At 46.4% G+C, this 12,947-nt stretch overlaps 1 protein-coding gene across 4 annotated transcripts in view; it reads left to right on the top strand.

The window, feature by feature from the left end:
• The window catches only part of FOXN3 (forkhead box N3), a 274,905-nt gene extending 266,487 nt beyond the window's left edge, over nucleotides 1-8,418 (top strand). For all 4 annotated transcript variants that reach the window (XM_007526825.3, XM_060181232.1, XM_060181233.1 and 1 more), the window contains one exon: nucleotides 1,451-8,418. In XM_007526825.3, coding sequence (XP_007526887.1) covers nucleotides 1,451-1,991 — 541 coding nt within the window. In that variant the 3' untranslated portion in view covers nucleotides 1,992-8,418. The remainder of the gene's footprint in view (nucleotides 1-1,450) is intronic.
• The last annotated feature ends 4,529 nt before the right edge of the window (nucleotides 8,419-12,947 follow it).

A 12,947-nucleotide genomic window follows, 5' to 3' on the forward strand; every position in this document is an offset into this window, starting at 1 on the left:
TGGTTCCCTCTCCCTCTCTCTTTCTCTCTCTCTCTCTCTCTCTCCTATCTTTCTCATTAATAAATAAAATCTGGAACAAAAAGAGGGAGAGAGAAACTTATACCATGTGATTTTTTTAAAAAGTATATCTTCTTTATTCATTGGATAAAGACAAAAATTGAGAAGGAGAGAGATGACACCTGCAATACTCCTTACTGCTTGTGAAGCTTCCCCACCCCCCAGTAGCTGGAGACCAGGGGCTTGAACCCAGATCCTTGCACCTTGTAGCATGTTCACTCTACCAGGTGCATGCCACCTCTGGCATTTGACTTGGCCGGGCTCTGGTCAGTTCAGCTGGCTTCAGTTATGCTAACATAAGACCGCTGTGTGGGTAATTATCTCTAAATTCTCCTATCTCTGAACATATGTGAACACTTTGGAAGCATCACATGTGAGTTTTACTTTTACTTTTTTTTTTTTTTTACTGAGAGGTTAATGGTTTGCAGGTCTAATTTCCCATCTGGCTATGAGAGGTGTCTGCAAAGCTCTTGTGCATCTTACTGAGTGGTTTTTGAAGAAGTGGTTAATAGTCACCTCCCCAAATGCTCAGGACTTCAAGCATGTGTCATGGCACAGGGAGTGGGCCAGTTGCCACCAAGCCCACTCCATCCCAAACAGCATCCCACCTACTTACTAACCATGGAAGCAGCTTGTCAGTCCACTCATGATCCAGTCTCAGGGCAAGTTCATTGTATCAAATAGGAAAGAGTTTTCTCTTTTGTTTGTTTTTGTTTTTACCAGAGTACTGCTCAGCTCTGGCTTGTGGTGGTGTTGGGAACTAAACCTGGGACTTCAGAACCTCAGGCATGAGAGTCTCTGCATAACCATTATGCTATCTGCCCCTGCCCAGAAGTGTGTTTCTATTTGAGTTGGAACTCCCAGAAGTTAGGGTGTGTGTGTGTGTGTGTGTGTGTGTGTGTGTGTGTGTGTGTGTTCTCTGTCTCCACCAATGTACACGCCCTTCCCCAGAGGCCTTGCAGATGTCAGGGGGTGTGTGTGTGTGTGTCTGTGTATGTGTGTATGTGTGTGTGTGTTCCTTCTCTGTCTCCACCAGTGTACACGCCCTTCCCCAGAGGTCTTGCAGATGTCAGGGTGTGTGTGTGTGTGTGTGTGTGTGTGTGTGTGTGTGTGTGTTCCTTCTCTGTCTCCACCAGTGTACACGCCCTTCCCCAGAGGCCTTGCAGACTCCCTGGCAGGACTACAGGCCTTTGAGCATGAGCGGAGCTCCCTTGGAAACACCACAGCAGCTGCTCCCCAAGTTTCTGCCTGCTTACCTGTAATGGGATGAGTGAGGCCAGTGTTTTGGCCAAGGGGCCCGCTGTGCTGAGTGCAGGTGCACTCCCAAGTCTCCATCAGAGGCATCTAACCCGTGTCCTCTCTCTGTCCCTCCACCCGTGTCCCCGACCTGCAGGAACGGCCTCCCAGGCTGCCGCATGCGGACTGAGAGCGAGCCATCGTGTGGCTCCCCGGTGGTCAGCGGAGACCCCAAGGAGGACCACAACTACAGCAGTGCCAAGGCCTCGGCCACCAGGAGCACGTCGCCGGCCAGCGACTCCGTGTCCTCCTCCTCGGCTGACGACCACTTGGAGTCGTCCACCAAGGGCAGCCAGGGGGGCAGCGAGGGCAGCTTGCAGAGCCCTGAGAGCCACAGCGAGCCGGAGGAGGACGAGCGGAGACACGGCCCCCAGGAGGCCAAGGAGGGCCCAGGGGATGGCGGCCACTGTCCCCAGCACAAGAAGCGCCAGCACTTCGCCAAGGCCAGGAAGGTCCCCAGCGACACGCTGCCCCTCAAAAAGAGACGCACGGAGAAGCCCCCCGAGAGTGACGACGAGGAGATGAAGGAGGCCGCGGGCTCCCTCCTGCACTTGGCAGGGATTCGCTCGTGTTTGAATAACATCACCAATCGGACGGCAAAGGGACAGAAAGAGCAAAAGGAAACCACAAAAAATTGAAAGGAAGACAAGACCGCAACAAAGAGACAAAAACAAAAAACAAAAAAACAAGTCACTGATTTGTTTTGAACTTAACGGCCATTTGGTTTCAGCATGTCAGGAGATTTCTAATGATTTGTGGCAATATCAGCAGTTTATTATGCTTTTTTTTTATTTGGTTCTCTTTTTTTTTTTCTCTCTCTCTCTCTTTCTCTTTCTTTTTTTTTTTATTTGCCCTCCTTTGTTTCGGACCCCTGAGAATTTTTATTTTTAAAGGAGATTGAAGCCATAGAACTCATTGACACTCAGCTGTTTTACAAAAGCTTTTCAATAATCTGGAGACAAAAACCGAAAACACCAAAATGACCATTGTTCCCTCCAGCTTGGCAGGTGTGGGCCGAGTGGGCAGGGGGTCAGGGAGGGCGGCACAGGATCACACAAACCACGGTCACCTCTCAGGCCCAATCTTCAGGCCTGAAAGGGCAGGCCGTCCACCTCATGGGGTTTCACTGAGAGAACCTGCTGAAGGTCACTGGGGCAAAGGAAGAGCCCCATCCCCTCAGAGCAGAACCAAGCTTGTTTCACCAGGCCTGGTCAGGTAAGCCCTTGGCGTTGCCTCACAGTGATGCACAGGTGGCTGGCTTCTGGTCCTGTCTGGCCTCAGGCTCTGAGGAGGACGAGGTCGGTTTTGATGATGTTACTCATCCTTGGGTCCTGTGCTATGTGAAATGAAGAGAGTTTCCACAAGCCATAAGTCTGGAGGTTGACTCCCCCTGCACACACGTGTGTACGTACACACACACACACACACACACACACGAAAGGACACACACACACAGAGAGAAAGCACGCCGTGTCTTCTTAATTACCCAAGTGAAAAAAATCGAATCCAGGAAAGTCTATTAGCTGTAAAGGAAGGAAATCATGATGCAGATCTTTCTCTGCCTGTCAAACTATTTGATCCAAGTTAAAAAGGAAAAACAGAAGCAAAAACAAAAAGCTACAGAACCTGCCATTCATAGTTTGATTCGTTCTTTAACAGATGAAAGTTGCCTTGATGGACAAAAACAAAAAGGAAAAAAATGGCAAAATTAAATTATTTTAAGGAGAAAAGGCAAGCTCCCGTACTGCCCTCAAAGTGGAGTTTGCAGTTAATGTCAGGATTCATCTTTGCAAAAATCAGTGATTTCCACACTCACTCAGTATAGCCAGCAGAAATTTCCAGTCCACAATGCATAGATTCCTTTGAAAAAAGAAGAAAAACACAGCTTTTTTTTTTTATTCAGAAGTATCAAAGTTCTTGTAAGGTGAATAATGTATTTAGCATGAAGCATGAATTATTTTCATATAAATAGAGAAAATAGAGAAAAGGCTATGCCTCTAATTTTTAAGCCCTTAGGCTTAGAGGTTCTTTTGGTTTTCTTCTTTTTCTCCCCCCACCTTTTATTTTGTTTATTTCTCCCAACTGTTTTGTTTTGGTTTTTTTGAAGCAAGTGTTTAAGGTTTAACCTTCTTCAGGGACAAATTCTGACTGTTGGGGAACTTACTCTGCAATATAAAATATCTTCATATTCTGGTAGGGCCTGAATGATGGAGCTCTGTACTGCCTTGTCTGCACTTCAGCCCCCTGACCCCTCTGACTCTGTTGAAAAGTCTGTCCTTTCTCTTTGTCTGTACGTGTTTACCATGATGCAATAATTTGAGGGCAAACTTAGTAGTGAGTGTGTCAAGAGAATTATAGGACACTGACTTGAAAAAAAAAAAAAAACATGACCGTGATTTGGTTCTAGGGGAAAAATAATAATAATAATAAGGCAGTAAATACTTATGCAAATTCACCAGAAGAAGGGGAAGCACATAATAGGCCTTATTAGATTAGGGTGTGAGTGAGTTAGGGGAGCTGTGAAGGAGGAAGTGATGCTGGTGTTGGAAGAACCAGCCCCAGATGGCTAGATGGCTTCCTGCGCCGCCACGTTCACAGAGGGAAGAAGGGGTCTGCTCTCTCCACCACTTCCAGCACACCAGCCAACCAACCAGGAATTAAGCCCCAACTAGGCTGTGAGAGCAGCAGGAAACAGCCAGGTGGTGTTACATAGACCAGGAACGTCCCCTGTGACGCTGCCTAGGAGAAGTTATTCTGGGGGGGGGGGGGGGGGGAGGGTGGGGAGATCCAAAGAGAACTCTCTCAGAGAATGTGACCTTCCACCAGAATGGAGGGAAGTTCCAAGCAATATATCCTCTTGCGTGGCTCAGGCTGTGGTGGGGAGAGAGCAAGGGAATGAGAGTCATCTAGATTTCTTCGTTGTTTTCATTTGGCTGTTGTTGTTGCTTAAGAAGGGACAGTCGAGGGCCCCTGTGGAGTCCGGCTGCCAGTACCAGGCACTGTCAGGACTTCCAACTGCCAGACAGTGGGGTAAGCTGGTGTGTGTGTGTCCCACACCCCGCCACGTATCCCCTTGGGTGGGTCAGATAGCCCACAGCAGTTATGTTCAGGGTGTCAACGGGAGCCAAGCTCTATTTTGGAAATGCTCAAACCTTCCCCTCTCCCCCAGACACCTGACACACCCCAAAAGCCACCCACAGCAGTGGGACCTGAACATCTTGTGTTGTCACCAGACCAAAACCTCCAGATCTGCCCTCAGTCCCTCAGCCTCCCTCAGCCCTAAGATGAAACTCAGAACCTGCTCCCCACCACCCCCAAACTCCCCTCCTGGAAGGCAGAGGCAGGCAGGCCGCAGGGCTATTTCTGGCAGGAGGCTTCTCCCAGTGGAGACCTACAATGGGCTGCTCTCCTCATTTCATTTCCTGAAGGCGCCGAGGCCTCTTTTAGGAAATAATAAAAATGTAATGTGTGTGATTTACTTTTCTGATCTCTTTTTGAGAAATAGATAACTATAAAAAGTGCGTTCTTAACTCCAGAACCACTCTGCATAAAAATACCTCATCCAGCAGCTTTCCAAGTGTTATTTTCCTGGGTCTCTGCTTCCTGGGAGGGACCCGGGGGGAGGGGGGGAAATCTTTCGTGAGGGTACTTTTTTCTATTTTTCTTCTGTTTTTGGAGGCATACACGTTATGCATAACCAAAACAATGGCTCCATCATGTTCCGCTCTGTGTTTTGATTGTTGAAACACACACAGACACACGCATATCAATGTGTATGTGGTCCTTTGTAGTGAATCCATTTTTAAAATGAGGTCCTCCATGGCCTTCCCAAGCCAAGGGGCAGGAGGGACCCCCCACACACACACACACCCCAGCCCCCTCCTCCGAGAGCAGTAGAGAACTTAAGCACAAGCCTATTTGTGAGAGAAAATTTTGCTTCAGTATCATTTACCTTAGTCTTGGAATTCCTTCTCAAAAGTCAGGTGATTTTTTTTTTTTCACTTCCAAACTAGCCTGTGTCTGCACGAGTCTAGCGACTCAGCAGCATACAAGGGGCTTTCTTTTGTTTGTTTGTTTCATTCTGTTCTGTTTTTTGGTTTTAGGCTTTCATTTTTCCCTCCAAGGGGAGCAATCCAAGTTTTGTATGTTACTCCAGTATCTCACATACTCACCTGGGGCGGGGGAGGGGGGAGGAAATGGGGAACTATAGCAATATTTAAAGACGCTTTCAGAAAAACAACCGTGAACACATAACACCGTCATGTCTACAGTTAACTCACTGTCGGCGCTCAGACCCATTTAAGAAAAAAAGCCTGACACACACAAAAAAGCTTTTTTCCTTAAATGAGACGCATGCAGACAGTTCTCTGTATGCTACTCCTCTGTCTTTGACCTTTTCATTGTACTATATGGAATGAGTTTGCATCCTAGATTTTCCCAGCCTTATGATATATCTTAAGCTCCTATTTCTCCCCCCCCCCATCACTCACACACACCTATCAGTATATTTTTCAAGTTGTTGATTTTGTTTTGCTCAAGCTGCTTATCTGAAAAGTATAATGAACCAAACCCATATGGAGGTTTCAAAAGAAAAAGGAAAAAAATACACAGTCCAAACAGCTGTCACAGGATTCAGCTTTGGGGCTGAATTTTGAATAAGGAACATGCCATGGAGGGGAGGGACCTGCTGGTTGTGACAGTCTGAGTACAAGGCGCTCTGGGGACAGCACTGTGCTGAATGACCTTCCTGCCTGGGGCAGCTTCTGGTTCTGGAGAGCAGAAACCAAGCTTTTGATGGCTTCTGTGCCTAGTTCAGTCCCAAGATGGCTCCATGCCAAATGCTACCCATTTGCATTTCTGTGGCCCAGGCCCCCCATGTGTGTGGGTCTTTATCCTGGTCAGCTCTGTCTGAGGAACCTACAAGAACAGACCTTCCATATGGGATTGGATTGAAATTCAATGTGACTTCTCTTTCCCTTGAAACTTGATTCAGGTTGGAACTGGTTTCTTTCTAAGGTGGATCACAGCTGCCCAGATGTTGCAACTTTTTTTCTTGTCTCTGTAGAGAAGTGACTGGTTGTTTTTATTAACCCCCCCTTCACCTTCAGGATTCTTGCCATCAAAAGAACACATGTTGAACTCTCGTGTCCCCTCTCGATTGTGACTTAACCAGTGTTGACAGTTAAATCCTTAGTGTCGTAGGTCCCAGCCCTCCAATACTATATCAAACACTGTTATGCACATAATGCAGCACTGTGATCTAATTTAAATAATACTTTTTTATTATTTATACTACTATATATAATATACATCAACACTTTTTTGCTATATAACCTAAGTGATAACCCTCTTTTAGTTATCTGCCAAACTCTGGACTTTGGTTTCTATTGCAGTTAACACAGTTACCAAGTTGTAATGGCGTCTCTTCTTCCTTTGTGATGGAATGTGTAAGTCAAAGTATATAACATTGTGTGGTGTTCTTGTACTTGGAGTTTTCATGAGGATTTACACATGGCATTCACTGTTGTGTATAGACCCTCCTACCTGTGTGAATTCATCTGTCAACCCCTCTTCCTTTGAGAGAGCACTGGTGATGGTGGTTAGCTCCTTTCTGTCCCCCCCTTCCTCTCTCTCTCTCTCTCTCTCTTCTCCTCTCTCGCTCTCGCTCTCTCTCCCCTACTGGTTATTCTTGAATTAAGCACAGACTGGCCAGCTCGGTTTCTTTATCATAAAGAATGTGTGACCTTGCAATTCTTCCATAGTTCAGCAAACAAGTGCTAGCCTCACTGACCAAAAATTAAGGAAGGAAGAACAATCCAGTTTTGTTCTGTAAACAATCCATCAGTTCATGGCCGAAACAGATGTGTCTGTGGTGCTGTATCTTACTGTCATACTTTTGAAATCAGACCTGGGTGAGAGATGACTTCTGACTTCCTGTGATATGTTCACAAATACCCTTCCTGTTTGTTTTGTTAGTGTTGAAATCAAGACTATTTATTTGGAAACTATACAGCAGTGGGGTTTTTTTTTTCCCCCACTGTGTTTCATTTGCAAAAGCTGAGAACTGCCATTTCCAGCTTTTGCAAATAATTGATATCCCATATTGGATTCTCAAGGACTTCGATGTGGTAAACTTATCAAACCTAGAAATTGTATTTCATCCTTTCAGTGGCCTGAGTTTCTACCCACAACCCCAACACCCACTCGCCCCCCCCCCCTTTTTTTGAGATGAAACGTAGCACGACTTCAGCTATCTAAACATCCACTAGTTCTTGAGTCTGTCTGTTGAGGCCACCTAAGCTCATAGCTGATTCAGTAACCAGTATCACGCTGTGTCTTTCACACTCACTACTTCTACTGCCATGGTGAAAAATACAGAGAAAAAAAAACAGAAAGAAATGTATCTCTGTGTGTCTGGGAAGCATTATGTACACTTGTACATTTTTATACTCTGATTCTGTAACATTTCTGAATTTCTGTTTTTGTTCAACAGAAAATGATAATAATAATGATAATGGTGACAGTGATAAAGCAATCAGAAGACCAAGGAGTTTCTGTAAACTCTTGGGGTCCTCTGACCTTTGCTGGCCAAGAGCCCTATGTGGCCACATTCATTGACTAGAGTAATCATGTCTCACAAGCCAATATTTTTTTCCTGTATTTTCTGTATGAAACTGCCAATATCATGACTAGACGAATAAAAAGGGGAATGGTGAAGGAGGGAAGGAAGTGACGTTCAGTTGAGTTTGTGTTGCTGAGAGGATCGGGCGCAATCGGCCGAACTTGAGGGAGCTGATGGTGTTGGCTCAGAGCCCCTCCTTGTATTTCACATCCTTCATATGTAATCATATTGCCAAAGACAAACTATCTCATCATGTATTGTAAATAACACTCCCCCTCCCCAGACCTACCATAAAGTTTCTGTGATGTATTGTCTTCCAGTCGCAATAAAAAAAAAATGGCCGAGTTGCATCAGTTGAAGAAACACGCCACCTCGTGTCCTAAGCGCCTGCGTCTCCACGTTGCCAGTGCTGAGCAGTAAAGTCTGTCTGTCTCTCACCCGCACGTGACTGTGTGTGCGCCTTTTGTTGCTGGTCTGGGTCTGCGACCCTGGCTGCCCTTTCACGCGTGCCTATTTGGGGGGGGCGGGGTGGGAATCACATGTCCTTCGGCAAAGACACAAAAGGTCTCACAGAGCTCAGAACTGCAGCTCAGGGAGAGGACATGACATGACAGTTGCAAACAGACTCTCAGACCTGAGAGTCCTCTGCACCACCATATAGGCCAGGGCTGAGCAGTGCTCTGGTACAAAAAAAAAAAAAAACAATGAATAGGGGCTGGGTGTCGATGCACCTGGTTGAGCGCATGTGTTACAATGTGCAAGGACCCTTGTTCAAGCCCCCTGGTCCCCACCTGCAGGGGGGAAGCTTCACAGTGATGAAGCAGTGCTGCAGGGGTCTATCTCCCTCCTTCCTCTCAATTTCTGTCTCTATCCAATAAGTAAAGATAAAAATATTTTTAAACATACTAATAAACGGGCAGTTCAAAAATTCTCTTTCTGCCATGGGCCTTAGAGCTTGTGATTAAGATGGGTCCTGGGTGGGGGGAGGGGGGGAATCACGCGGTGGCAAAAGGATCCAGGTTTGTACCCCTGCCCCCCATCTGTGGGGGGGTGGGAAGCTTCAAGAGTAGGGAAGCAAGTATTCTCTCCGTCTCTCCCTCTCTGTCTCCCTCTCCCATCTCAGTTTCTCTCTGCTATCAAAAGAGACAGAGAGAAATTGGCCACCAGGAGCAGTGGATTCATTATGCAGGCACTGAGCCCCAGGGATATCCCTGATGACAATAAAAAGGAAGAAATAAAAATAAAGGTGGGTCCTGCCTTGCTTTTTTGTTTATTTTCACCAGAGCACTGTTCAGCTCTGGTTTAGGGGGGTCTGGGGGATCGAACCTGGAACTTCAGAGTTTCAGTATGAGAGTCCTGCCTTGCATTTTATTTACTTGGATAGAGACAGAGATCAAGAGGGAAGAGGATAGAAAAAAAGACAGGGAGAAAGGGAGAGAGAGCAGCATACTTCCCCTAGTGCTGTGAGAGCCAGGCTCCAACATAGGCCAGGCACATGACAAAGCAGGAAGACGTGTGTTAGGGAAATACTTTTTGAGGTTGCTGCAATAGTCAAAATAAAATTTGATGTTATCTTTAGATAAAAACAGAATGAGGGGAATTGGTTAACAAAAGACTCATCTGAAGTACAGTTGCTAGAAATTGAGGGTTAGTAGGAGGTGATGGGCTGCAGAATAGGGAGAAATTAGAGATGATAGCAAAAGAAATAAAAAGAAGGAAAAGGGACGAGATAGGAGCACCTGCTTCACTGTTCGCAAAGGTTTCCCCTTGCAGGCGGGGGCCAGGACCTTCAACCCAGGTGCGTTGTAACAGGTGTGCTTTGTTGCGTATGCTGCCACCCAGCCCCTAATTTTTAAAGCTAGAGACAGAGGTAGACAACTGAAGCTTCCTTCAGCAAGGTGGGGGGGGACGTCCGGGGCTCCGTCAGAGTCGTGCAGACAGCAGAACTGCAGCCATCTCGGGAGCTCCCCAGCCCTTCCCTGGCCTTTGGAAGTTGTCGAGCAGTCAGTCAGCCATGAATGTTCTCTCTGACAAAACTGCCAGCCTTCCTGAGGGTGTCGTGTCATGACCACCCTCTTCCATCACTTATGTACACCCCCAGGATTTGCCTGGGAGGGAGGCATGGTCGGGATGTGTAGATGATAGGACACGGCCCACCATAGGAAGAGTCCCTAGGGACTTCCGGTTCCTATTGCCGTGGTGGGTGTAGTCTAGACCCAGAGCTCCCTGCCTCAGTCCTACTTCCTGTTGGCCTCACCTCCCAGAAGATCCATGTCTGGAGCAGGCGAGAGTCCAGGCTTCCCCATTGCAGCCAAGGGGTGGCGGTAGTGTCTTGGGGCTTGGCTGTCCCAGCAAGCCTACCAGAAGGAATCTTTCCAGCAGCACAATAGTCACCTCAGTAGCCATGTGTTTGGCCAGTCGATGCCCTTTCCACAGCTTGGTCACCTCCACAGCTCTGGTGTGTCCCCCACAGATGGTTCTTGGGTGGGGGGGATTGTCCTTACCCAGCGACTAAAACCCAGAGTTTGGATCCCAAATCAGTGAAAAACTGGTCAAATTATAATCACTTATGTCTCTGCAGGGACATTTAATTTTTTAAATATTTTATTTATTTATTTATTGTGTGTGTGTGTGTGTGTACACTAGGCCAGGTGTGCCCCTGAAAGGTGCTTTTTATTTAACTGAAATATACATCAGGCGTATATGTCAAGTCACAAATAACAGTTGGTTATACATCATATAGATTATTTACTTTAATGAGAGAAATGGAGACCAGAGCACTGCTAAGGTCTGGCTTCTGGTGTTGCTGGGGACTGAACCTGAGACCACAGAGTCTCAGACACAAAAGTCTTTGGCAGTACCATTAATCTGTCTCCCTAACCTGGGACATTCCGTTCTTGGAGAGAAGGGAATTGGAGAGGAGGGACAGACCTGTCTTCAAAGTCGTGAATCCTCAGACTTCCTACAGGTGTGTAAGCACAGGTGTGTTAACAGTACTGGGGGATGCTGGCAAGGGGTGTCATTGACGTCCGGCCAGTCTCTCCTTTCCTCTTGATTGATCTACCTGGCAAAGACACCTTTGATCTCTCAACTAAGAAATCAGCATCCTAGGAAGTCTTGAACAGATGAGGGCAGTTCCAAAGGGAGTCAGGCATGACTATGAATTGAAAACACAAGACTTACATAAGTGAGAACATCAGCTTATTAAATATTTGCCTATTGCCTTTGTTTTGTATCCACCTTCCCAGAATGTGGTATCTTGAATTGAAATCCTTCTTGGGTGTTTGGGATGACGTGTCCTGAGGACTGTGACTTGAGCACATGGTTAAATCTCCTTCAAGACACAGCAGCAGTTTGAAGGAGCTGGGGACTCTTTCTTCTATATATATATGTGTATATGATTTTTTAAACTTTTTTATTGTTGTAGTTATTATTGTTGTCGTCATGGTTGGATAATGAGAAAGAGAAATTGAGGGGGGCGGAGACAGAGTGACACCTAAAGACCTGCTTCACTGCCTGTGAAGCAACACCGCTGCAGGTGGGGAGCCAGGGGCTCGAACCGGGATCCTTACTCTCTGGTCCTTGAGCTTCGTGCCACCTGCGCTTGAACCTGCTGCGCTACTGCCTGACTACCAGCACTCTATTTCTTTACTCATCTGTTACTCGTGGCAAAACTGATTTCTAAAAATATATAATGTTAGGGGTCGGGCACCCGGTTAAACGCACACAGTATGAAGCACAGGACTTATGCAGAGATCCAGGTTCGAGCCCCCGGCTTCCAACCTGCAGGGGGGTCGCTTCGCGAGTGGTGAAGCAGGTCTGCAGGTATCTTTCTTTCTCTCTGTCTCCCCTCCGCTCTCAATTTCTCTCTGGGAACAGTGAATTCACAGTGCTGGCACCAAGCCCCAACAGTAATCCTAGAGGCAAAATAAATAAAAATATTAAAAAAATATATAACATGGAAAAAGGCAGTGAGATTGGGGAAAAGACAACATTGGCTTGTTTTTTTTAACCCCTCTCCCTCTGACTGCCCCCATACAATTTTTTTATAAATAGGTCCAGTCTTTTTAAAATTAATTCATTTGTTTTGGGGAGCTGGGTTCTCTTGTGTGCATGACTTCACTGCTCCTGGGCCAACTCTTTCATGGGGGGGAGGCACTGCGGGGAGTGGAGAGGGTGACACTGTACCACCAAGGCTCCCCCAATGCTGTGATACTCACGTACTCTGGCTCCAGCCCGGGGCCTTGCACATGGCAAGGTATGCACCCTTCCTAATGAACTATTCATATCTCTCCTTTTTAATTTTAATTTTTTTTTAGGAGAAAGCTTTTCAAGTGAGAGACAGAGAGAGAAGGCAGAGCAACACTCCAGTATGTGTGATGCTGAGGGCCAAACCTGTAGCCTCAGGCATGCATGTCCTGTGATCTCCCTGCTGAGCTATTTCTGGACACTGGGTCTCTTAGTTTCACATCTTAAAAGCAGGTGAGAAACTCAAAGTAGAATTTGACTGAGATTGCAGTAGGGCACCAGAGTAAAAATCTTGGGGGAGGGTGAAGGAGATATTCAGCTTCACTGGAGGTGGTGGGGCAGGGAGAGGGAGGGACACTGACCTTTGATGGTGGGGATGATGTTAATATAAAAATAAATAAATACACAGGCGGTGAAGCAGTTCTGCAGGTGTCTTTCTCTCCCCCTCTGTCTCCCCTCCTCTCCCCATTTCTCTCTTCCTATCCAACAGCGACGGCATCAACAACAACAGTAACTACAACAATAAAACAACAAGGGCAACAAAAGGAAATAAATATTTTTAAAATAAATAAATAAATAAATAAATAAATAAATAAAAGTAGCATGTGGGGACACGAGAGACCCCAGAGAGCAAATTCCCCATCATCGAGGCACAGAAAAGCCCCAGGGTTTGTCAGAGACACACAAACTGAGGCAGAACAGACCTGAAAAAAAAAAAAAAAAA

This window comes from Erinaceus europaeus, chromosome 22 (genome assembly GCF_950295315.1).
Source record: "Erinaceus europaeus chromosome 22, mEriEur2.1, whole genome shotgun sequence".
NCBI lineage: Eukaryota > Metazoa > Chordata > Mammalia > Eulipotyphla > Erinaceidae > Erinaceus > Erinaceus europaeus.